Source organism: Lissotriton vulgaris, chromosome 7, assembly GCF_964263255.1.
Source record: "Lissotriton vulgaris chromosome 7, aLisVul1.2, whole genome shotgun sequence".
Taxonomy (NCBI): Eukaryota; Metazoa; Chordata; class Amphibia; order Caudata; family Salamandridae; genus Lissotriton; species Lissotriton vulgaris.
In genome coordinates, this window is record NC_141695.1 from 1108599092 (window position 1) to 1108626313 (window position 27222).

Here is a 27222-nt window from a genome sequence, read left to right on the forward strand (position 1 = left end):
AGGATCTCCAGCATGCCTTACAGGTCAACCTAAGCCCGACTCTGTCGTCACGCAGGCAGCTCAACGAGGTTCAAAGAATCCGGCGTCTACAATCACTGCTCCTCCGGACCGTGAGGGCCGTCGCCTAGATGCTATTGGGCGAAAATTTTCCTCCATGTCCTCTACAACGGTTCGAGTAGCTAACGCAATGGCCATATTAGGTCGTTATGACCGTCAGGCTTGGGCTGACATGTCCACCTATGTGGCGTTACTCCCGGATGCTTCCAAGGCAGAAGCACAGAAAATTCTGCAAGAAGGAGAAAGAACGGCAGAAGAACTTATTGATTGTGCAGTGGATGTAGCCTGCACTGGTTTTCGCCAACTCGCTGGAGCGGCCGTCCTGCGTCGTCAGGGTTGGTTACGCTCAACTTCGTTTCGACAGGAAATTCAGGCAAGAATCCTAGATATGCCATATGACGGCGAGTCATTATTTGGAGCGCATATTGATGAAGCGCTACAATCCATTAAAAAGGACACGGACACTGCACGTGCTTTGGGTACCCTTCAGTTTAAGAAGCAGCCCTTTCGGGGTGCTCGAGGACGTGGCACTACATCCACTTTTCGTGGAGGAAGCAGTCAATATCGGTCCTTCAACCAAGGTAACCAACGTTTCACCGGTAACCGCCAGCAGTCTTCCCGCCAGCAACCTGCCAGAACTTACAGAGGGAAGTCTAATTTCAGAGGACAATCCAACAAACGTCAATGACTTGTCTATCGAACGGAGAATTGGAGGTCAAATCTCTGTTTGGTTCTCAATGGTCCTCCATTACTACGGACCGTTGGGCACTCGACATTGTGAAGAGAGGCCATGCATTGGAATTTGTCGAGGTACCTCCTCCAACACCACCTTCCGGACCGCCACCTCCGCACCTCAAAGAACTATTTCATCAAGTTCGCCTTCTCATTCAAAAAGGTGCGGTGGAAGTAGTGCCAAAGTCTCAGAGAGGGAAGGGGTTTTATTCCCGTTTTTTCCTTGTCATCAAAAAGAACGGAGAATGGAGACCAATACTGGACTTGAGAGCACTCAATCATTATCTCAAGGATCAGACCTTCCGTATGCTAACGCTTGCTGAGATCTTGCGTTTGCTCTCAGTCGGAGATTTCATGACTACCATCGATCTCCGAGACGCTTACTTCCATGTCCCAATTCTAGCGGGTCATCGCAAGTTCCTGAGCTTCAAGGTGGGGCACCTTCATTTCCAATTCAGGGTCCTTCCATTTGGCCTCCGTTCGGCCCCCCGAGTCTTTACAAAAATGTTGGCTCCGGTCATGGCTTTTCTTCGTCTCCAAGGCATACAGATATTCCCATATCTCGACGACTGCCTCCTGAAATCACAATCCCGCTCACAACTTCTACACCATACTGCAGTGTGTCAGACAGTATTCCGTTCCTTGGGTCTGTCCATCAATCTGGAGAAATCTCAATTGCAGCCAACAACTTGCAAGGATTTCCTAGGAGCAACGCTGGACACCAAACTAGCCAAGGCATTTGTCTCCCGGGAACGTCAGCAAAGGATTCTCCGACTAGTTTTGCTCCTTCTAGCAAAGAAGTGCGTTTCAGTCCGTTTGTTGAAGTCCTTTCTAGGGATGGCTTCGTCGTGCATCGCTCTTGTCCCTCATTGCCGACTACGAGCACGACCTATCCAACAGGCTCTGGACAAGCAGTGGCGTCAAGTCACCGGTTCCTTCAACGATCAGGTTTCCATCACCATTCCCATGAAGAAGGCGCTCAAATGGTGGGCACAACCACACCAGCTAGCGGCAGGCACGTCCTTTCTGTCCAACACCCCAGATCTGACACTAACGACGGATGCCTCCCTGGAGGGCTGGGGAGCTCACCTCCAAGACCTGTCCGTCAAAGGGAAATGGACTTTGCATCAAAAGACCTGGCACATAAACAAGTTGGAGCTTATGGCTATCTTTTTGGCCCTGAAATCATTTCAACCAGTGCTGCAGGGAGAGTCAGTTCTCATACAGACGGACAACACGACCTGCATGCATTATATAAACAAGCAGGGCGGAACAAAGTCTCCGGTGTTATCCCGCCTGGCAGAGGCGATTTGAAACTGGTCCATCAATCATCAAATCCAAATCACCGCAGTTCATCTTCCGGGGTTGTCCAACCTCCTGGCGGATTCCCTAAGCAGGTCTCGATCATCCAACCACGAGTGGGAACTCCACCAGCCAACACTCGATATGGTCTTTCACCGTTGGGGATTCCCGGAAATCGACCTCTTTGCGACTCCAGAGAACCGCAAATGCCCCGCTTACGCAAGCTGGCATCCCCACAAAGGATCCCAAGGCAATGCCCTTTTGGTGGATTGGTCGAATCTCTTCGCCTACGCTTTTCCTCCGATCCCTCTAGTGCCTCGAGTACTTTGGAAGATGCGGAGAGAACCCTGCCACATCCTTCTGATTGCTCCCAGGTGGCCACGACAGGCGTGGTTCTCGGAGCTGCTACTCCTGTCTCAATGCAAACCCATTCTTCTTCATCCTCGAATGGATCTTCTCTCCATGAACAGGGGTCAAATCTACCATCCGGACCCCTCCTCCCTGAGCTTGTCAGCCTGGAACCTGAGCACTGTGAATTTGCACATCTAATCATCCCTCAGGAGTGTCGTAACATCCTCGCTCAGGCCAGGGCTCCATCAACTATAAAGACTTATAAGTTGAAATGGAAACGCTTTTGCCACTGGTGTGCAGACGCCGGAGTACATCCTTTGCGTGCCACGCCCGCTGAGCTCCTCCCTTTCTTTCTCCATCTGGCTCAATCGGGTTTGTCACATGCTACTTTAAGGGTCTTTCTGGCGGCAATATCACGCTTCCGCCATGATGGCTCCGCCTCCTTATGCTCATCCAGGTTGATACGTCAATTCTTCAAAGGACTTCTTCGGACTTTTCCTCCAGTTCGGCGTCCCCCTCCCGAGTGGCGCCTCAACATTGTCCTATCACAATTAATGACTGCACCGTTTGAACCAATCCATAAAGCAGACCTCAAGTATGTCACCTGGAAGGTTGCGCTTTTACTTGCTTTGACGTCTTCACGTCGAGTGAGTGATATACATGCTTTCACGATCAAACAACCATTTCTGCAGTTTAAACCGGACTCTGTGCTTTTACGCACTAACCCTACTTTCCTTCCAAAAGTGCCGTCAGACTTCCATATTAATGAGCCTGTTATACTGAAGTCTTTCTTTGCCAACCCGCAATCTCCTGCGGAACAACGCTTGCACTCTTTGGACATTAGAAGATGTTTAAAGTTCTACATCAGCAGAACAGCCCAGTTCCGAAAATCAGATCACCTCTTCGTGGCCTATGGCCGTTTTCAAAAAGGGCGACCAGTCACCAAACCTACAGTAGCCCGCTGGGTGGCTTCGGCGATTGCTTTCTGCCATCAGAAAGCGGGAAAGCCTTTACAGTCTACAGTAAGAGCCCACTCTACCAGGTCTGTAGCCTCTTCGACTGCACTCTTTGCCGGAGTTCCATTGCATCAGATTTGCAGAGCAGCCACGTGGTCCAGCAGGCACACTTTCACAAAGCACTACAATCTGGGTGCCATGGCTGAAGGCGATACCGCAGTGGGACAAGCTGTGCTCCGTAATCTTTTTCAATAAGGTGAGCCTCTGTTCTACCCTCCTCCTATGGTTTCCAGTCTTATGCATGTCTTCTCTATGTATACATATAGTTGTATAACTTCTATGGCATGGGTTTACACCTGTTGATTCCAACCTTTTGTGTATACATTGCATCCTGGAAACTTTGTGTTCGGATACGGACTGCTTACTATTCTATATTCAAGCATGTAAATCTATGAAAGACACCCCAATGCTGGAGAAGAACAATTGTTACTTACCTGTAAACAGGTGGTTCTCCAGTATTGGTGTCTTTAATAGATTCACATGCGACCCTCCCATCCTCCCCTCAGAGGCTCTCTTTCTCCTCATAGACTCTGTGGTCACTCTTGTGCTACGAAAATCTGAGGGCTTGAGCTCTGAGGAGAAGGTTCTAGAGGGCTGCTGGCGCCTGATTGGCTGCTGTTTGGACTAACATAATGACAAGGATAGGCTGCATTGGAATTTCTTTATCCCCATGCATTCCTATGTGGAACTTTTTGGTTAGGTACCAGATGCTTCTTGTATGCATTTTTTGGGTTTTTCCTTATTATGTATATATATATTTATTATATATTATTATATATTTAGTATTTATTGCTATTTTATTTACCGTGGGACTCCCACTCCGACGACGGGGAATATTCAAGCATGTGAATCTATGAAAGACACCAATACTGGAGAACCACCTGTTTACAGGTAAGTAACAATTGTTCTTTGTGACCAAAAAGGACTACACACTAATATGACTGTTTTAGTGTTATAGAGGGACACAGATAATTAGATCTGCACAAAAACCTAAGGTATCTTTTGTTTCACAAATTTTATTATAAAAGAACATATGAATTCATTTGCTACATTGATTTTTCTAAAAACATTGCATTAGTTCAAAATATATCTAATGCGTACAATTTAAGTGCGTTTGTTACAAATAAATTAAAACATTCTATACAAAACAATACACATATGAAGCAAGTTTTAACAAAACATTATGGCTAAAAATAAGCCGCAGAAAGTCCTTTGTCACCAATCATTGCAGTCTAACGATTGAAGAGGTTAAGCCACATAGCTGGGTTGACCACTCGTTGATTCTTTTTAAAGTCTGCCAGAATCCCTCCTCTACTGTGGAGGGCAGCTTCTTCCCAAGGCACATTCGCTACAGGGGGCTGAGCAAGATTTCTGCGCCCGACTTAGTGGTGGATCTGGCCTCTGCTGGGGCTGGGAGGCACAGTGCCTTCCCCCTTACGGCAGAGGGTTTTCACAAGTGGATTTCTCAAGCCTTAAATATTGTCACCCCTTTTAAAGAACGCACCTTTACGAGAGTCAAACCCACATCACCTTGGTTTTCAAATGAACTTAGATCACTCAGAAGGGAATGTCGCAGGCAGGAACGCAGATGGCGGCTAGACCCTTGCATTAAGTAGAAAAGCAAGCAGAAAGCTCTGCTTCAGAAATACAAGCAAGCCATCTTTCAAGTTAAAGTTTATTTCCTCACTATTTTGACCCTTGTTGCAGACAAATCCTCTAGCAGTCTCATCAAGGTTATTAAGGAGATCTCCTAACCTTCTGGGATGCGGCCTTGTCCCACTCTCAAGACCTTTCTGATAGAATCGCTACCTACTTCAAGGACAAGGTCCTTAAAATCTTCAGAGAGCTCAACCATATGCAAACGACAGAATTAGAGGGTGGGGAGATCATGCAGGATCAATGGAGGGGGAGTCCCCCTCCTACTCTGGCAGCATTTCCGCAGAACAAACTTTGGAACAAACTTTGGGTTTTCTTATGGGCCTCAAGTCCGGTTCCCCCTCTGACCCTTGCACGCCCCTCACTCTCAAGATAGTTTCCAATCCGATTGCTGACTTTCTTTGCAAAGTGTTTAACATCATCCTCTGTTCTGGCTGCTATCTGGACACTTGGAAAGAGGCAATTGTTATACCCCTGCTTAAGAAATCCAATGATGACCCCTCTGAACTGAAAAATCTTCGCCCTATCTTCCTTTTTCCAGCCACTGCTAAAATCCTAGAGAGGTTCATCAACATTGAGTTGATGAATTACTTGGACTCAAATGAGCTCTTGAATGAGTCACAAAATGGTTTCAGCGCCAATAACAGCACCTAATCCGCCCTTATTGCTGCCACCGACTGCATTAGCATGCAGGTCGATCTGGGTGGGTCAGTGGCGCTGATCATGCTCGATCTGTCGTCGGCTTTTGACACCGTCTCTCCCACTCTAATGGTTCAACGTCTGAAAGAGGTGGGAATCTTGGGTAAGGCCCTGCAGGTCCTCCACTCCTTCCTAACAGAGAAAACTAATGTTTTTAGTTGTGGGGGTTTCAGATCTAAGGCTTTTAACCTACCCTGTGGCGTTCCCCAGGGCTCATCCCTGAGCCCCACCCTCTTTAATGTAAATGTGTCCCGCTGGCCAAGCTGGTCAGATCCTTTGGGTTTCAGGTGATCTCTTAGGCTGACGACATGCAGATCATTGTTTCCATCTCTAATGATTTGCAGTCGGTCGCTGGGAACTTTAACCAGTGCATGGCCAGTATCATCAGATGGATGCAAAATAACTCCCTTAAAATCAATGCAGAAAAAAACGAGGACCTAGCTTTTGGTCCCCAGACTTCAATTTGATTAAATGCCTGGTGGCCCGGAGCTTCTGGTCCCCTTCCTGTTCCCGCCAAGACAGTCAAAAACTTGGGGGTTATTTTTGACATAGACCTGACTTTTGAGGCTCAGGTCAGTCTCACTGTCGGTACTTGCTCCTACATTCTGAAGACTCTCAGAAACGGCTCCTGTATATTCCTTTAGCACTCCACAGGCCCACAGTTATTGCACTGGTTACCGCCTGGCTTGACTACTGTAATACCTTGTATTTGAATACTAGAACGGCCTCCCTGTACAGGCTTCAGTTCATACAAAACGCGGCTGCTAGGCTGAACCTTAATATCCCGAAAAGGCATTCAGCAAAGGAGGAGCTTCGCACTGTGCACTGGCTCCCTATTAGGAAGCAAATCTTTTTCAAAACCTTGTACACGGTTCACAAGGCCTTACATAATATAGGTTCGCAACAAATATGTGATGTTACAATGCGTGGTGTTACCACGCGGTAGGTAACAACGCGGTTGTTATATCGTCCGCATTGTTACCACGCATGGCATTACATCGCAAGTCGTTTCAACGACTTGCGCTAGATGGCACGCTGGACTTAGGAATGGTACAAATTACTATTCCTACTCCAGTTAGCGCAACAGCAGGGAAGGTGTTGGATTTAAAATCCAATACATTCCCTGGGGTTGCACGCCACCTAGCGCAATTCGTTGAAACGACTTGCGATGTAATGCCATGCGTGGTAACAATGCGAACCATGTAACGTATGTGTTATCGAGCTGCGTGGTATTACCAGCGCTGTAAACCTGTCTCCTGCTCGCAACAGCTGAAAACCATGTTTAAATGGTACTCGCCTGGGAGGACTTTGAGATCTTCATCCCAGAGAAAACTGAACATCCCTAGAGTTCGCAAAGCCAGATGGGGCGGCCGCTCCTTCTCGGTAGCGGCTGCCAAACTTTGGAATACTCTACTCTCCTCGATCTCCAAGGTGGAACCCCTTCCGGAGTTCAAAAAACTACTCAAGACCTGGCTTTTCTCAGTTTAGACAGAAGCCTCTCATTCGCCTTTCCTCTTCCCATCCGCTCAGCGCCTTGGCACCCTCGGGTTTTGTTGCACTTTATAAATCCCTTTCCTATCCTAATGTGAATGTTATTGGGACACGATAACTTGTTTAGTATTTTGATTGTATACAGTTGTTTTCTATGTTATTTTTGGCCCAAATGTTTTGATGATGTATCTGGTCCAATGGATGATAACTATATTGACAAATGTCACTAGTATTTTATGTGTATTTTCTTAAATATTAATGAGATTCTAACTTTTGTGATTAGAGCATAATTGGGTGTTTTTTTTGGCATTGTAGTTATGTCGGTTGTTCTTGTGTTGATAATTTAGCATCCACATAGTGTAAGTTTCGATTTTAAAAATAAGTCCAGGGGAAAACCTTTGTATTATTTTGGCTGCACCCTATCCTCTATGCCTTTATCAAAGGAGTTACTCTCTAAACGGTTGATGGTGACATACAAAGACCAATTTTATTCTACTACCCACACTGTTCTTGATGACACAGAATACGATTCCTAGCTATGTGCAAGAATCAAATTGATTACAGCTTCTTGAATTTGCGGTTGGTCTACCCATCAAAGTGCTATTGTGAAATTTCCATTAATTTTGTATATCTCATTTATCTTTGAGTTTTTAATTTTCTTGAAATACGTTTTCAACTATTAAAATGGAAATGTTTGTAAAATACCATCAGTTTACAGGTATCCAATCCATAGCATGAACAATCTGTGTATCGCTTTCAGATTGTGGGTTTAACCCATTATAGGTAGGTTATATTGACTGCTGAATACGGTAGTTGGTTAATTCCTCTGCGGTCCAGCTGTGTCTAACCCAAGGTCCACATGTCTTACCCTTTGTAGTATAACTGTAATACTTGTTATTATAAAGGCCACAATACAGCTAGTTGTTTTATGCTGTATTTTCTCTCATCCTTACACTATTTTCTAATATTGTCTGATATATTATTCCAGATGTCAGTCAATCCTTCAGTAAAGTCATACACTTTCCAGAAAGCTTGAAATAAACTTAAACATCTGTTTGCTTCTATATCTATTTATACAGCTAAGCCTGTTCTACAAAGAGCATTTCTGTTTATTTTGGATATACATGAATTGCGCGTTGAATTTGCCACAAGCAACAATTGTTAACTCTTTGAAAGCCTCTCATGGATAATAACTTGTATTTTCAGGGTACTGCAGTCTTTTGGTATAATCTGTTCAGAAGCGGAGAAGGTGATTACAGGACAAGACATGCAGCTTGTCCGGTACTTGTTGGAAGTAAATGGGGTAAGTACTAACTTTCTAGTTCTCAAATGATGGATATCCCTACTGTTTTTTTGGTTCCCCGTTAAATATTTTGGGCTTATAGTTATTGCATCCGCAACATTTGTTTGACTTTGAGTTAATATAAATTTGTTGAGGTGCAGTTGGCAGCATGGCCGTGGGGATCAAACTATTGCAACTCTGCTGGCGCCTAAACAACATCCAGGCAGAACAGACAACACACAATCTCCATTCTAATGAACAAAAGGAGAGAAATGATGGGCAAGTGAAGTGTACATGAAGCAATACTAATATTACCTTGCCTTGACATCGCACAGGAGGAACAGTGCCTTTGGGAAGAGATCTAACCCAGAGTGCACAGAGTGGTAAAGATGGAATCTCCAACAGCAGCATCTAAAAGTGACCAGGAGTTACAGGCCTGCTGTGGCGGATGTACCACATGCCCTGCCCTCCTTTCCACTGGGAGGTGGAGCAGAGCAGGCGCCATAAATGTTTCCCCGTTTTCCACAGTGCAGATTTCATCTTTGTTTGCCTGCTGTGTTGAAATGCTGTGGGGGGCGCTCTACATGCACCAGACCTCCTTGCTGCTGGGAGGCGGAGCTGAGCAAGCGACATAAATTTGCCACAGCTTCCCGCAGCACGGGACACATTTGTGTTGGCCTGGTGTGGGGACGGACTAATACCCCAGATCTCCTTGCCACTGGGAGGCAGAGCACAGCAGGCACCATAAATTTGCTGCAGTTTCCTGTAGCTTGAGATGTCTCAGGCCAAAAGCAGGCAGTCTGCACCCGTCTGAACCTGGACAAATCTGTTCTGGGCTATGCATTCCCTATTGGCTCTGACATCTGTTTGCCATTCCCTCTGCATTATTGGTAAGCTGAAAGCGACCTTATCCTATGCTGTAGTAAACGCCCATGCACAAATACCATTCTTTCTTACCATAATTCAGCTGTGGGAGCTATCACTAAGGAAATTACCACTGTTGAGGAGCAACTGGGTCTAGTGCAGAGTGAACAGAACAACGATAAAGCATTATTGGCCTCTAGTACTAATGAGGTGACCCCATTATTGGTAACCTCTGTCACTGCAGGGCTTATGGCATCTAGTATTCTAACTACTAAGGCCCAGGTACATCAGACCGTCTCAGAGCTCAGTACTTCAGTGGCTCACCTGTTGACTTTTCAGACTAAACCAGGTGGCGCAGAGAGCGAGAATAAAGGGGACAATGAGAAGCAGCCCTTACTAGGAAAGTCTGCACGTTATCCTCACACAGGGGTTGTGGAAGGCCTAATTAGGTTAGAAGCTCTGATACGAGACTCTTTCAATTACTGTAATCCGTGGCTAAACAAGATTGAGGCTATGATTTCCAAATTGGTGGACTCATTTAACATAGTGGTTAAACCCAAGTCTTTCTCCTTGAGTGCACCTGTTACTACTGAAGAACCTTTGCAAAGTTACGATCCATTGACCCATAGTACTAATTCTCATGCACATACTATTAGGAGTTTAGAGGCCGCAAGGGAGAATGTTGGCACTCTGAAGAACACAGCTAGGTGCCACATGGTTCTCATATGGTGGTCCCCAGTATAAATAGGAAGAAGAACCTAAGTCAGACGTGCTTTTAAGCGAGGGGTCATATATCCCATTGAGCCATTCTGTTGAGGGGGTACAGTAAGACCTTCATTTGATGCTATAACCTTGGACTTACCACCAGCAGCGACCCCTTTTGTATTGGTGTTGGCCAATGCGCCGCAACTCAGTAACAGAAGGAGCAAAAACTTTATGCAGCTGAAGAATAAGGTCACTCATTGGCTCCATCAAGATTGGTCTCGGTTCCTGCCCCTCTATGATCATATAAGCATGGTAAGAGGTTTTCATGGGTGTGGAGGAATGTTAAAGTTTTTGAGGGGAATTGTGTGGTGATGAATTTTAATAATGCCCATGTAGTCAGCAATCTTTTCTAAGGATCTTTCTCACCATATAAATAATACCTCCAGCATCGTGGCACTACCCTTGTTTTTTTTGATAGATCATTAGACCACACAGGTTGAGAGTTTTATACAGAGGAAGCACCCAGTGATAAGGGCTGTCGGAAGGGACATAGGTTCTATTTCTGCTACCATTAGATTTGAGGTTTTTACGTGATGTGGTCTCCCAAGATTGATTGCATTCGATAGGCACTATAACTCCTCCTAACCCACCAGTCTCTATATCGTCTATGGGTGATGGAAATTTATTTAGAGTGCTTAGTATGAATATAGCTTGGCTAGTGAATAAGTAGGAGGACAGCCAGTGGTGTAGCTTTCTTAAAGAGTTCCACGTAGTCTGTTTATAGGAACCTTCGGATGTGGAATGTAAATTTGTGTTGGATGGTTACAGCTCTTATTATTTTCCAGTGACTTCAGTGTTACGCAGGAGGGCAAAAGGTGGTTTATTAATATTAACAGCATTGAGACTAAGTTGTCACATTACTGGTTCTCAGAATTTAGCTGCTTTTTTACTTGTGTTTAAGAGGAGTGACTCCAGAGGTGAGCTGAGAGCGGAAGGCTGGTGCTGTACCCAGGCAGTAATGGATGACTGTGTTCACATGATGCTGGTAGGAAATTTTAATGACGACTGTGTTCATATGATGCTGATGGGAAATTAGAACTTACACCTATGTAAAGTTTGCCCGGTTTCAGACTCCTACAATATAATAACTTTGGGGCCGATTACCATGTTGTCGGCCCGCCATTGCATAGTCAAAAGGGACCGCCCACCATAGATGCGGTGATCCCGCAATACAAATCACGATGCGCCCGCCACACAGGTGGGCGCATCCCGTATTTTTACATTGCAGCGGGCGGCAGCACCCGCCACAATGTAAAAAGACATGTATTACATATGTATGTACAACGTGACAGGCACCGTGCGGTGCCTGCCACCTTGTACATGCATATGTGCAGCAAGCCCACCCCCGGGGGCCCGCAACGGGCCCCCAAACACATTTACTGGCTGTATTTTTGCAGCGGCGGTGCCACAGAAAAAGACAGGCATCCTAATGCCCACGGTGGTGCCTGTAATGCACCGCCACCATAGCCCCATTGTACCTGGTCCCGCAAGGCGGGCGGAAAAGGCCCCCCTTGCGGGACAACCGCGGACGGTCTTTCCGTCCGCCGCAGTACCTTTCCCATTCCTACCGCCATCCTAATTTGGCGGTGGGAATATTCAGGGCGATGGCAGGTCAGTCCGCCACCACCGGGCCGGCGGACCTCACCGCCGGCCCGGCGGTGACGAACCGCCCGCCATCGTAATCGGCCCCATAGCTTTTTGCACTGCGCACTTTAGACACCCCAAGAAGGGAGATTTGATTAATTCACGGTTAGCTGATTTTAACCTGGATATTCTAACCTCACCTGAATCAGGCCAGGCTGTGGATGAGAGAAAGAGTATGCCAACCTTTACAGGGAAAGGTAGGGGAACGGTAATGGACTTTATTGCTGTTTCTTCTGGCCTATTCCATTTTCTTAAGGACTTCAAAGTGGGACAGCCAAAGTGACCACAGCCCTTTATTAGCCACCTTTGAATGGCACAGCAAGCCTAACATTCAGACTTTCAAGTATAACAACCAGCCATTAGTAGAGGATCAAGGCCATAGAATAAAGTTGGCCATGATATAGCCAGAAGATTTTGATTTTAAGGTATTCCAGCATTGTGCACAGAAATTTGGGGATTGTTTGGAACAAGACGCTCTTGACAGTGCAATTTTGCCTTCATTTACTCGTATATGCAGGGTTCGTAAGCTAATGTTTCCTAGGCAAGGTAATCCTAAAAGTCCCCCCACCAAGGAGGTGGTTCGACGATTCTTGTAGCAAAGCTGAAGTGGGCTCTTAAATCTAATCCTAGAGATCCAACCTGAGTTTCTCTGTTTCAGTCAATATATAAACTAGCCATAAGGAAAGGAAATAGCATTTACGTAGGGAAGGGTGGGACCAGCTTACCCTTGCATGTTCTGAGAGAGACAGTGGCTTGTTTTGGAAGATGGTAAATCAAGACTTATTCAATGCGAGTCGAGTACTGGTGACTTGTTTAGTTAAGATATTTTCCCAGACTTTTGGGTGAAGCATTTAAAATCAACCTTTGATGATCCTGAACCCACTCTCACATTTAATCACCAAGTGGGGCGAATCAAATTTAGGTTTGACTGGGAGGAAGTGAGACGCTATCATGGCTTTGTCAACTAAAAAAGCACCAGGCCTGATGGGGTACCAGGTGACCTGTTTAAATCAAATGTTAAGTTGTGGGCACCTCTGCGAACTAACCATCTTTACATGGTAATGATTCTTGGTTATCTGAATTCCTGGTTGCATTCTGTGATTGTGCCAGTTTCTAAGAAAGGGGTAGAGATCACGCATGTTATCTGCTCATCTCGCTATTTGGCAGGTGAAAATATTAGGAAGAATGATTTTAAATCGATTGTGCTCCTGGGCTACACAGCCGAACTTGTTATCTGATATGCAGTATGGTTTAGACTCGGAGTCCTGAGACCGTTGATCAATAGTTAAATCTGTACCTAAAAGTGTCAGAGTATACTGTTGCTAAGGATCGGTCAGTCCACCTAGTTTTCAGAGATCTCAGTTCAGCCTTTGATAGAGTGAATAGAGAAAAGTTATGGGCTGTCCTGGGATCCGTGGGGGTGGAGCGGTACATCATTAGCAAACATCACTCTGCCTCTAAAACCATCAAAGAGCTGCATTGGCTATCCATTAAAAACAGGATAAAGTTCAAGACTCTGTGCATTGTGTATAAAGCGTTGCATAACCAAGGACCAGCACATCTCATCCGCAACCTGATTCCTTATCGTCCGTCCAGAACACTACGTTCATCTTGTTCAGGTGATCTTGTGATACCCCGTACAAAAACGGTCTCATGGGGCGACAGAAGATTCCTGGTATCAGCCCCTAAGTTGTGGAACACTCTGCCACCCATGATTAAAGCCAGTCCATCCTTATGGTCTTTTCGTAAACAACTTAAGACCTGGCTCTTTAATCAATAAAGCATCCATAGTTCCTTCAGGGTAAACATTCAGATACTCAGCGCCGAGACGCCCACGGGCCATTGCATGCGCTTTACAAATATCAAAAAAGAAATAAATAAATAAATAAATACTGAAAGCATTGCACTACAACCTGACAGCCTCAGTTAGCTATGGTGAGGTGGGAGAATGTTCTTTACCCTGCAGTTTGAAAAGGGGTATCCATCAGGGCTGCATCTTAGCCGCTTTCTTATTTACCCTATAAATTAATTTCTATGATCAACACTTGTTCACGGTTGGGACAGACATACCTATCATGGGCAAGCGTCCAGTTGGCTGTGTTATTCTATGCTAAAGATACTGTGATCATTTCTAGCACTAATGTTAAAAGAAACACAGGTTATGGTTATTTGACCTAAAACACTAAATCTAGGAGTTTTAACATCAAAGCTCTTAAGCAAATTTGGTCCTTTCCTTATCTTTGCATCCTGTTTGATGCCTCTTTGGGCTGATCCTTGCTCCTGAATCATGAATGCCTATCATTTGCTAGAGTTTTACACTGTGTTTTTCATTTTGCGAAGCGCTTATGCTATACATTCATGAATGCTACGATTAAAATTTAAAATACTAAGTGCATATCGACTGCCACCTAAGTATGTGACGTTTGGGGATATGTCTCTGTACAAACACTCCAGAAAGAGGAGCATTCACTAATAAGAAGGTTGTCATTCCTACCAAATAGTGTTACCTTAGAGGCGGTTCATGAAGAATTGGGCGTGAGCTATATATCTGATTTGGTATAGTTACGCCCCTTGTGGCTTAAGGCTTGCTTCAACCTGCATACAATGTGAATTGTCTCATTCTGGGGGATTGTCTTGAGCTCACCAGTGCACTTTCCGTTACTTGACTGAGGTTCATAGGGTTGAATTTTCGGGCTCTTGGTCGGCCTGATTTATTTAATCAACTAAGTAAGATCACTAAGGCTGACATGACTTGGACTAAAAAAGCCTTTGTTCAGAGGAAACAGATGGAGAGAGAAGTGGAAACCTTGCTGAAACAGACAGTCAGACATTTTGTCATGATTTAAACTATACCATCAATCAAGTCAGACCTATGTTTGGTGTCATCTAATTTTCATATATACATTCTCAGTAGCTTCATGATGAACCTTTTTAATCAGTTATTGAGAATGTCGTCAGGATATACGAAAGACTCAGACATTTGCCCATGTTGTTGCGATAATGCTTCCACACAGAACACTTTGTACATGGGACAAAACATAATAAAATGCAGTGCCAAAAGGGGTGAGCAAACAAAATATCGAGATTTAAATATTGACCTACAATAATTTCGGTCATAATATCGAAGGGACAGAATTTCGAAGGTAAGTAATATCGATTTTAATATCGATGTAAGTAACATCGATGTTACAGATATCGATTTTTATATAATTTTTATTTTGGAGAAGTGTGGCTCAGGGGTTAGGGGCGGCAGACCTGGAGCTTGAGTTTCGGCCCTGGACCAGGGTTCAATTCCCCGCCTCGGCGGGTCTTGGGCTCAATAATCCCACGGACTCGATAATTCTTGCTCCGGTGCCTTCTCGACTCACGGGTTCACACTCTGCGACTCTGGGCAATAGCTTGCTTAATCTCCACATCGGCCCTTCGCGGCGGGATGCCTGGCTTTCGCCTTGTGGATACCCTTCCAGGGTTATCTCACAGGGGAATACCAGGACGGGTTCCCTAAGCAAGCGCGGAGATGCCCCAGGGTAAGTCCAGCGCTATATAAGTTTCATACATTTACATTTACATTTACATCATTTTTATGTGTATTATTATGTATTTAACATGTATGTGTAATTTTTTTTGTAATGTGATTAAGTTAATTTAGTATTTTAGTAGCGTAGTGGGTTGAGGGTTTATAGGGGAATAGGGTGGGAAGTAATTTAATTATACTAAATTAATTATTAATTTTTCGGAATTAAAAATTATTTTAATTCATTTTTGTGTGTAAGTTCTGTAGCGGGTTCTGGGTTTATAGGTGAATAGGGTGGGAAGTAATTTAAATGTAATTAAGTAGTAATTTATTTTAATTTTTTGGTATTGCTAATTATATTATTGTTAATTGATTTTTATTTGGTAATGAATTTTAATTGATTAATTGATAATTATGTTAAGTGTATTATTTTATTTGAGTTTGTGTGTTTATTGGGGAATAGTGTGTAAAGTAATTGATATGTAATTAGGTAATTATTAAATTTATAGTTGGGTATTGATAATTAATTTATTGGATATTAATGATTAATTGGTAATTATTTAAAGGTATAATGTTTTGTTTATGAAAATGTATATATTGTTGTTTAATCATTAATTGGTAATTAAATATTACTAAATAATATTCATTTATATTTTTAATTAATATATTGATAAGTAATTATTAATTGGCAATTAATGTTTGATCATTAATATTGTTGGTATAACGATTGATTTATTTGTTCAATATTAGTTAATTGGTAATTACTTTTTAATAATGAATATGCTTTTGGTATAAAAAATATTTTATGGTTCAATGTTTATTATTTGGTAATTAATATGTATTATTTATTATTAATTGGTATGTATTATTAATTTATTGGTATTTGTAAATAGTTTAGATTTTATTTAAAAATTAATTTATTAAATATTTAATAATATTAATTTATTTATAAGTATGTTATTTTTAACTTCTACGCTATTCAACACTTTCTCTACTGTTGCAATCTCTGGAGTGGGAATAGTAATTTTTACCCCTACGCTATCCAACACTTTCCCTACTGTTGCACTCTCTGAAGTGGGAATAGTAATTTTTACCCCTACGCTATCCAACACTTTTTCTACTGTTGTACTCTCTGGAGTTGGAATAGTAATTTTTACCCCTACACTATCCAACACTTTCCCTACTGTTGCACTCTCTGGAGTCGGTATACCAATTTGTACCCCTACGCTATCCAACACTTTCCCTACTGTTGCACCCTCTGGAGTTGGAATAGTCATTTTTAACCCTACACTATACAAACACTTTCCTTACTTTTGCACTCTCTGGAGTGGGAATAGTAATTTTTACCCTTACGCTATCCAACACTTTCCCTAATGTTGCACTCTCTGGAGTGGGAATATTAATTTTTACCTCTACGCTATCCAACACTTTCCCTACTGTTGCACTCTCTGTATTTGGAATAGTATTTTTTACCCCTACGCTATCCAACACTCTTCCTACTGTTGCACTCTCTGGAGTGGGAATAGTAATTTTTACCCCTATGCTATCCAACATTTTCCTTACTGTTGTTTTTTTGGGAGTTGGAATAGTGGTTTTATTCCTTCTGTTATTTGATGTTTTTTGTAATATTTTAGCTAATGTAGTATATAATGAATTTTTAAAATATTAAAAGTACATTTTTTATTTGTTATTTTATGTGTATAGATGTATTTGTAATTTATACCATTTTTCATTATTTATAAGTTATTCAAATAATTATTAAAAGTTATTAAGTGTATATATATTATATAGTGTATGTATATGTTTTATTATTTTTAGGTCTCGTAGAGAGACCTAATGCCGCCCATCCCCAAAGCTGACTTTTTACGATGAGGATTTTCAACAGTTCACGAGAATCCCAATCACGTGACCTGCTCTCATGCACGAGCTTTCAAAGCCTCAGCCATTTGCTTCCCAACCAGCGCTGCAGGCCGTGACTCGCATTAAAGGCAGCCCAGCCCAGCTTCTCCCAGCAGGCAGCCCACTCCCCTCCCTCTCTTGACTTTCAGTGACTTCACACTTCGTGCCCCTGTCCCTTCAAGGCAGCCCAGCCCAGATTCTCCCAGCAGGCAGCCCACCCCCCTCCCTCTCCATATGGTCACAGCCATCTGTTCCTCTCTTCCGCCCCCGCCGTCACTTATTCACGGCCGCCTAATCAGCCTGCCCACCCCCTCCCTACATCTGCCTACGTCCTGCATAACTTGTTTTTAAATCCGTGCTTTTCGGCCACCCCCCTCCCCCCCGCCACAACAATGCCGAGAGCTTGTTTATCTCCCGCACTTGGCAACCACGCAAACATTCACAATTTTTGTTTTGCCTTGATTAATTAAGCAATATAATTATCAGGGGCTGTGATGCAGCCTTTCGCCAACAAAGCTCCAGAGGGGCAAAACAATAGGAAGTCTGTCAGTATGAATGCATTCCACGTGCCACAGATGCACAAGGATATCCGAAACAATGAGAGAAAATGCTGCCTGCAACTGAGCACAAAGCATGCAGCTCTCAGCACGCACATATTGCCAGAGTCATACCGCCGGCTCCCTGGGACACAGATACCTCGTTAGATACCGGCCGGTCCGATAAGATTCATTTTCAGTCATGTGGTGCTACGTTTTGCCCATTGCATTAATTTAGAGCCTGACTGACGTTTTTTGGATTGAAGAGGTGGCTGTAAATTCATCTACTTTCACCTCGCTTCTCACCCCCATCCCACTTCAGTACCCTTTTTTCTTTCTCTTCCGTTTTCTCTTCTCACCACACCTCATCAAGCATTCTTCCTATTCGTCTCTTTCACGTATTGCCTCTTCTCTTTAATTCCTCTCTTTAGTGTATCTGCGTTCCATTTGATTCCCCTCTTCTCTGTTCCTTTTCCTCTCTGCTTTATTTCCATGACCTTTTCTCTAGTCACCCTCGTTTTGCATCATTTCCTTTCATTTTTTTCTCTTTCCATCCAAACGTGCCTAAACCTAACTCCCAGTCTCATTTCATTCCGGTAGGCGTTATCATATCTTCTCTCCTTTCATCTTTCTTCTGTCCACCCTCTTTTCATTCTTTCTTCCTCCCCAGCCCCCTTCTACACAACTCTTGCCTCGCGAACTCCTTCTACAACCTCAAGTGATTTCCTTGTGCACACAAGTGATCTGGTCTTTCCTGTGCTAGAGGGGTTTTCGTGTAGAAATCGACTGAAAGCCCAGTGTTGTTCATAATCACGTGTTGGACTCCAGTGCCTGAGGGCGTTTCATATGTAGACGCTATAGAAATCTATGAAGACGGTGTGCCGAGCTTTTGACAGCCCCATCTCACCGGGGCACCTCCAGCCATGTCTGCTATATTTTTCACCAACGCGAAGCAATTCTGGGACTTGGATTTCTCCTCCCCCTCCCCAGCCAGCTTCCACCAGGCCGTGTTCCCTCCCACCTTTCCTCCTCTGTCCCTCTCTCTCCCTACATCCAGCGCAGAATCCACGACTGTCACGTCAGTGCCTGCCACATTAGGCACTGGTAGTGTTTCTTACCCATCTGATGCACTTAAGTTATTGTTTGGAAACACTCAGGAAATCTTGGAGAGATGCCGACCTCTTACGGAAATGTTTGCAGGGAATGTTAGAAGACTACTGAAGTGCTATTCGCACATGCTGGGTAAACAAATGTATTGCACGTAGAGACTGGAGGCTTTGCCAGCCACAGGTATCCGTCCCTGTTAATAGTAGTCCTCTCCTTATTTAACCGTCCTATCTAAGGTTCTACTCTAAGCTGTGTTGAGATGCGATCTCTAGGCAAGCCGGAAGGTCAAAGTGTGTTTACAGACATGGCACCACGTGTACGGCAAAAAATTACACCTAACTGTCCTGCCAAGCACTTAGAAATACATCGCATTGTAGATAAAATAAGTGCGAGTTACCTCTTTAGTCTCCTTCACTAGCGAGCGCATTGCCTACCATCTTCCAGAGGCTTCCTTTCATGTCGGAATATCCCAGGGTCTAGTAAATAGTTCCCAGTGCTGCCTTTGTGTTGTGTTGTTTCATTGCAAACAGCTGATGTGAATAACTCGCACCACCTTCTCTCCTTATTACCTCAGTGATTAGCCTTTTGCATTCTTACAGAATAGCTTGTGCACCTCTGAGTCGCGGCTAGTGTGAAGGTGGTACATTCAGCTCAGAATCAGAGCTAGCACTGCAGTCTCTTATAGGGAGCGATGGGATGACGTAGTAACTCTGTTTATTGCAGAGGCCGCCGCACCCACCCGCAGGGTGGGGGAGGCTCAAGGGCCGGCGCCATAACCCACGCGGTGCCAACAGGGGGAGATGGAACTGGTCCTGGGCGCCCCGAAGCGGCCAGGACCAGCGGAAGCCGGGTGCGCACCAGCCACCCCGACAGGAAGTGACCTCGTGACCTTGGCGCCCATGGGGGGCGACCAATGGCCAACCTTGCTACCTTTGAACCCCCCAATCAAAGGGGGTTCACCTGAAGCCCGTAGGGGGCTCAAGGGGATTTAAACACCGCCGCTCCCCAACCAGAAGCACAACGTCTTCGAAGGAGCTGGGAGAGCGGCGCGACAACGACATCGTTTGAAGAGGACCGACTACGGCAGGAGGCGGCGAAGGACGGCCGGAGCAGAAGAACTACCACACAGAGCGGCGCGCCGGTCAAGTTCTCCACCCAGCTCCCCGGGAACCCGAAGCGACGGAGAAAGACGACGAGCTCGGCGGCCTCGCCAAGCTCCAGCGCGGTAAGCAATTGTCCGGTTGGAGCGCGCAGTGAGCCGTTTCATCGGACGGACAGCACACACGGGTAAGGAAGCTCAAAGGCGGGTCCGGAATTCCTTCCGACCCAGCGGCGCAGACCAGCCCGCAGAAACCAGACCTAGGCCTTGGGGACAACATGGCGGAAGATCAGCCAGGAGACATGGCGGAAGTGCTGAAGAAAATCCGCGAGATATCGGCGGTACACGGCGACGAATGGCTCCAGCCCCATTTTGCCAAAGGGAAGGAGAATAGGCCGGACGGCCAGGCAGAGGAGGAAGCAGGCCCGTCGGCACCCAAGAAGCCTAAGACCACGCCGAGGAAGAAGACGTACAAGAGGAATCCCCCAAGGAAGGTGCGCCAGAAGCTCCCGCCGCTGAGGTCGGACGACAGCAAGCAGGGTGAGACGAACGGCGGAGCGGTTAATGGTGAGCATATTAGTACCATTGTAAAAGAATGCTTGAAATCGCTCGCTCCGTCATTACTGAACAGCTCAGGGCAGGGGGCGGCGGGGCCCAGGGAACAACGCACTGACGAGACAGGGGGCTTAACGTGGCACATGATGGATCCGGGGTGGGCCCGGCAGTCAAGGGTGCAGGAGCAGGTGGGCCTATCCCCGCAGGGCGATCAGGTTTCCCCATTACCCGGGTGGGGGTACAATACTGGGTCTGGGAGCCCGGGGTCAGGGGGGCTAGGCAGTGACCTGTACGCCAGACCATCCCCCGGCCCTGCCTCCTTGACGACGAAAGCCACGGGGCTTGCGTGCCTTATTCCTCTCGCAGTAAAGGAGAGGATATGGCGCAAGGAGTTCATCGATATATTCTCGCTCCTAGAAATACAGCTAGAGGGCCTCGACCTGACCACATGCGACAGGAGAGAGGATGAAAAAAGGGAGAGGCGAGGGGCCAGAAAGGAGCGGAACTTCGAGAATTGGCTAGACGCTTTCAGGATCATGGCGTGTATCATAGTAGAGAGGTTCCCCCATTGCGCAGCTGACCTATGGCTGTATGAGGCTAACATACATTCTGCGCAGAGGCAATTCCCCGGGGATGCATGGTTGGAGTATGATAAGGGTTTCAGGTTAAAGATGCAGAGGCACCCAGAGATGGAGTGGAACGAGGAGGACGTTTCAGGTTTTATTCATAAAATGCTCGCTGCCAAAGAAGTGAGAGCCTGGACGGGGAAATACGACCAGTCCTTTCGGAGTTCGTCCCACAAGGGGAAGAACAAAAATTACCAGAAGCATTCCTCTGGGCGGTCCAGCTCCCCCCCCGCGACCAAGGCCATATGCTGGAGATACGATGCGGGGGACTGTTCATGGGGCTCCTCGTGCAAATTCCAACATGCATGCTCAAGCTGCGGGGGGAAACACGCTGCAGCGACATGCAAAGGCTCCAAGCGGGAAACAAAGAGCGAAAAGAAAGAGAAACACAAGAAGCATTAGCCCGAAGGCTAGTGGGGGCAGGACACTAGTAAACGTTCAACAGTGCCAGCTGGCTAGGTCCCCCATTAATACACAACAGCTGCGCAGTTTAGCAAACAGGTACCCAAACAAAACAGACGCCAGGACGCTAGTAGAGGGTTTTGAAAAAGGCTTCATCATCCCGTTTCAAGGCCCACTGCCATTAACGGGAGCGAATAACTTACAATCAGCGAGGCAGCATCCCCGGGTGGTGAGCGCGAAGATAAAAAAGGAGAAGAGCCTGGGTAGAATCGAGGGCCCCCTCCCTCAGGAATTGTGCGAAGGAATAGTCATCTCCCCTCTAGGAGTAGTTCCAAAAAAGGAAAAGGGCCAATTCAGGCTGATACACCACTTGTCATACCCTGAGGGGGGGTCTGTAAATGATGGCATCGACCAGGAAGCATGCTCGGTGGGTTACGCGTCAGTGGATGACGCGATCGCACTAGTCAAAACGGCAGGAAAGGGGGGCCTCATGGCCAAGGCGGACATCGAATCCGCCTTTCGCTTACTACCGGTACATCCGACCAGCTTCCACCTGCTCGGCTTCCAATGGGAAGGGGGCGTGTACGTTGACAAAGCCATGTCCATGGGATGTGCCATATCTTGCGCTTATTTTGAACAATTTGCTACCTTTTTGGAATGGGCCCTCCACGACAGGCATCAGGGGGGCGGGAAGCTGCACTACCTGGATGATTTCCTGTTCACAGGACCGGCGGGAGCCCCGACGTGCGCCAGTACATTGGCGGCGTTCGAGGACCTGACCGAAACACTCGGAGTCCCCTTAGCAAAGGAGAAGACGACAGGCCCAACGACTAGACTGACGTTCTTGGGCATAGAGCTGGACTCCACGGCGGGGACCGCCAGGCTCCCCCCCGGAGAAAGTGCAGGAGTTCAGGGAAGAAATAGCCAAACTACGGGGCCGGCGCAAAGCCACCCTCCGGGATATCCAGGGGGTGGTAGGCAGGCTGAACTTTGCGGCGAGGGTCATCCCGCCCGCCAGGGTCTTTTCAAGGCGCCTCACCGCGCTAACGGCTGGCGTCACACACAAGCACCACCACATCCGGCTGAGCACGGGTGTAAGGCAGGATCTACAGGTATGGGACGAATTCCTGCAGGATTTCAATGGCGTGCTGATCTGGAAGGAGGGTTGGGTAACAGCGGATCAGCTATCCCTATACACAGACGCAGCCGGGAGCCTGGGATTTGGGGCGGTCCTGGGGACCAGATGGTGTGCCAGCCAGTGGCCAGACAGGTGGCATGCGCAGGGGCTCACAAAAAACATCACGTTCCTCGAACTATTCCCAATAGTAGTGGCTCTGACGGTATGGAAAAAAAGAGATAAGGAACCTGAAGCTCACCTTGTGGTCGGATAACTTGGGGGTAGTGCAGGCCATTAACAGAGGCGCAGCAAGATGCCCGGGCATGTTGAGGCTAATGCGAGAGTTGGTTAAATTGCAGCTCGAGGGGAACCTGGAGCTGAAGGCCCGACACGTGCCGGGGGCAGAGAACACGGTCGCCGATGCGCTATCCCGGTCACAGATGACACGGTTCAAACAACTGCTACCCGGTGCGGACGAGGTGATGACCCCCTTTCCATCATACCTGTGGGACCTGGGGGGGTTGACTTGTCCAGATTAATAGGGCACTCACTCACCTTTGAGGCTCACAGGAGATACAAGAAATACGCGGCCACAGTAATGAGAATAGGGGGCATAGAGTCGCTGGAAGACAAAGCAAGGGTGCGCACAGCGGTGGAGAAATTCGTACAGTGGGCATTCGACGCTAAGAAAACAAGGTCTTGGGCACAGGCGCACCTGGCCGCCATTGCATACTTTGCCAGGCTCCACACAGGCGAGGACCCCACGGCAACTGTCTACCTGAAAGCAGCCCTGAAAGGCTGGCGGAAAATCGAGGGGTCCAAGAAGGACGCCAGACGCCCCATTGATTATGACAAGCTGGGTCGGTTACTTAGCGCCCTATCCAGCATCATTGCAGACAGGTATGAGCGGCTACTCTTCGGGGCCGCGTTCACCACAGCTTTCTTTGGGGCATTTCGTGTAAGCGAAATAGTGGCCCCCAACAGGTCAGGCCCGGCGCAGCGCTGCCTGCAGGCAAGGGACATCAAGCCGATGGTAAAAGCTGTGGAGCTCACGCTTAGGCAATCCAAAACGGATAGGGCCCGAAAAGGGGCGACGATACGCCTACATTGTATTCCAGAGGTGGGGCGCTGCGCAGTGTGCTGGCTGTTTCAATACATGGCGGTTCGCCCGGCGGGGGATGGCCCCCTCTTTGTGCACCAGGATGGAAGGAACTTGAGCAGGTTCCAGTTCACGGCCGTAATGCGCCAGGGCCTCAGTAAGGCGGGGCTCCACGCAACATCATTTGCCCCGCACTCCTTCAGGATCGGGGCGGCGACCTCGGCATCGCAGTATGGCATGCCAGAGGACAGGATCCAGGCCGTGGGCAGATGGCGGTCCAAGGCCTACAAGTCTTACATACGCCCGCATCTCATATAAAAAAAAAAAAAAAAAAATGAATGGAACAGAAAGGGGAGAGGGGTAGTGGGGGGGGGGGGGGGGGGGAAGCAGCCGCCTTGGGATACGGCAGGGTTTCCTGCCCCTCCCTCGTCCACACCCGGTGCGCAGACAGCCACCTTAATCGAGCATTTTCTCTCGGCAGGAGGACGCCCGCAACTGGTATGGGTCGTAGGACACTCATTCATATCCAGAATGGAGTCCTGGTGGAGGCGAGTCGGGCACCAGGAAAGCAGACCCAAGGCGACATACATCCGCTGGATCGGACGGCCCGGCATGAGATGGGAGCAGTTGCTACCGACCCTGGACGGCCTCATGGCAGACTCAGCGTGGTTGCCGGACGTACTGATCATACATCTAGGAGGGAACGACCTAACGCGGTTGGGCCGCAAGGCGGTGGGCCAAGCCATCCAGAAGGACATCGCCAAAGCGGCGGCATGGCTGGGGACCACGACAGTGGTGTGGTCGGAGATGATCAGCAGGAGGCACTGGAGGGGTGCCGACTCCAACAAAGCGGTGGATAACGCGAGGCGCAAGTTAAATATCGCCATGCACAAGTTTTGCTCAACCAACGGCCTGGAATCAATCCGGCACGGCCTCATCCACCCAGGCCGCCCAGAGCTATATGGACAAGATGGGGTGCATCTGTCCGACAAGGGAATGGAGGTGTTCTGGGGCAACTTGTGGGGCGCAATGACGCTCGCGGGTTGTCGTTAAAAAAGGAGCAAGAGAAGGGGGAAGGTAGGTGGCCACGAACCAAGGGGCAGAGGGGGGAGCCGCAGAAAGACGTGAGCCTCCCTGCGGCGTGGCGGAAATCCTACAATCGTTGGCTAACCAAACACACCGGTGGGCGGTGTGTAGGAGGAGGGCCACTCACTTTTCAATGCCGCACGGCAGGGTGACGTGGCCGCACAAAGGAGGGGAGGAAAAGACGGAGACGGCACTCGCGGCCCAGACCCGGCCGGACGGCAGGGCGCAAATGGTAGCGAGCTGGGGACCTAACTCCAGGCAAAGAAGCTCCCCTCCATGACACCCAAAAAGGGGGTGTGGCCAACCAACTACCGGAACACCAAGAAACTGATTAAGAACTGGTTGTACACAAGTGCCATTTACGAACTGATGGGTGCACGTGAGACAGACACCTGTACCAGGGGAAGGTGTCATAAACTATAATGTGATGTGCATGATTTATGGTTAAAGTTCGCAAATGAAGATTGTACAACCAGTATGTTTAATATGTTATTAATATTGTTATCAATAATCATTATTGATATTAATAAATCTGCGGCCAACAATGACCATCACCAAGAACTGAGATTGTTGGCTGACATTATTTGCTAGGAGTGTTGGAGGAGATGGAGGATGTATGCAGATGCCGACCGGCAAGTAAGTATAGACGGTTGACCCACTGAGTAGGCACATGCGAGGGTTATTGCAGAGGCCGCCGCACCCACCCGCAGGGTGGGGGAGGCTCAAGGGCCGGCGCCATAACCCACGCGGTGCCAACAGGGGGAGATGGAACTGGTCCTGGGCGCCCCAAAGCGGCCAGGACCAGCGGAAGCGGGGTGCGCACAAGCCACCCCGACAGGAAGTGACCTCGTGACCTTGGCGCCCATGGGGGGCGACCAATGGCCAACCTTGCTACCTTTGAACCCCCCAATCAAAGGGGGTTCACCTGAAGCCCGTAGGGGGCTCAAGGGGATTTAAACACCGCCGCTCCCCAACCAGAAGCACAACGTCTTCGAAGGAGCTGGGAGAGCGGCGCGACAACGACATCGTTTGAAGCCCACCCACCCACACCTGAGGAACAGCAGAGTCGCAGTGCTGGACAGTGGGGAAAGCGTTGGCGGAAATCCTACAATCGTTGGCTAACCAAACACACCGGTGGGCGGTGTGTAGGAGGAGGGCCACTCACTTTTCAATGCCGCACGGCAGGGTGACGTGGCCGCACAAAGGAGGGGAGGAAAAGACGGAGACGGCACTCGCGGCCCAGACCCGGCCGGACGGCAGGGCGCAAATGGTAGCGAGCTGGGGACCTAACTCCAGGCAAAGAAGCTCCCCTCCATGACACCCAAAAAGGGGGTGTGGCCAACCAACTACCGGAACACCAAGAAACTGATTAAGAACTGGTTGTACACAAGTGCCATTTACGAACTGATGGGTGCACGAGAGACAGACACCTGTACCAGGGGAAGGTGTCATAAACTATAATGTGATGTGCATGATTTATGGTTAAAGTTCGCAAATGAAGATTGTACAACCAGTATGTTTAATATGTTATTAATATTGTTATCAATAATCATTATTGATATTAATAAATCTGCGGCCAACAATGACCATCACCAAGAACTGAGATTGTTGGCTGACATTATTTGCTAGGAGTGTTGGAGGAGATGGAGGATGTATGCAGATGCCGACCGGCAAGTAAGTATAGACGGTTGACCCACTGAGTAGGCACATGCGAGGGTTATTATTATTTCACAAGGCAGCACTAGTCCCCTTGTGCACCTCTGTGTCGCAGATGGTGTGAAGGTGGTACATTCAGCTCAGAATCAGAGCTCACACTGCAGTCTCTTGTGGGGAGCGATGTTTTTTTCTCTAAAAACCCTGGACTCAAAACAGCTCTCTGGCATCCCTCCCCTTCCCATCCACTGCCTCTCGCTCCTTTCTACCTTCTGTCTCCGCGCCTCTTCTGTTATTTCTTAACCTACGCTTCCTCCCTCATTTCTTCTCCGCCCTCCACTCTCTCAATGCGTTTGCCTTCATCTGCCTCCGGTGATGAGTGAGTCCTGTTATTCGTTCTCTCCCACTCACCGGCGTCGCCCAACAACTGGTTCAAATATGTTCTCTCAATGTTTCAAGCTTTATTACAAATGTCACAAAAAGATGTTTATATTGCACTTCTGTTCTTGTATTTTCGTCACAATAAAATACACTGAACATAATCTTCACAAACGTTATTTACAAAAGTTTAAGCTATTGCCATTATAAATTACAATAACTTGTAAATATTAATTATTTAAAAAAATAAAAGCCATTGTTATTTGTAATATCAATACATCTTAGTCACGTA

The 27222-nt window shown here is 47.2% G+C and overlaps 1 protein-coding gene across 4 annotated transcripts in view; it reads left to right on the forward strand.

Annotated features, from left to right (window-relative positions):
* Positions 1-27222, forward strand: part of P4HA2 (prolyl 4-hydroxylase subunit alpha 2) — a 305296-nt gene that overhangs the window by 250631 nt on the left and 27443 nt on the right. For all 4 annotated transcript variants that reach the window (XM_086931565.1, XM_086931562.1, XM_086931563.1 and 1 more), the window contains one exon: positions 8511-8607. In XM_086931565.1, coding sequence (XP_086787691.1) covers positions 8511-8607 — 97 coding nt within the window. The remainder of the gene's footprint in view (positions 1-8510; positions 8608-27222) is intronic.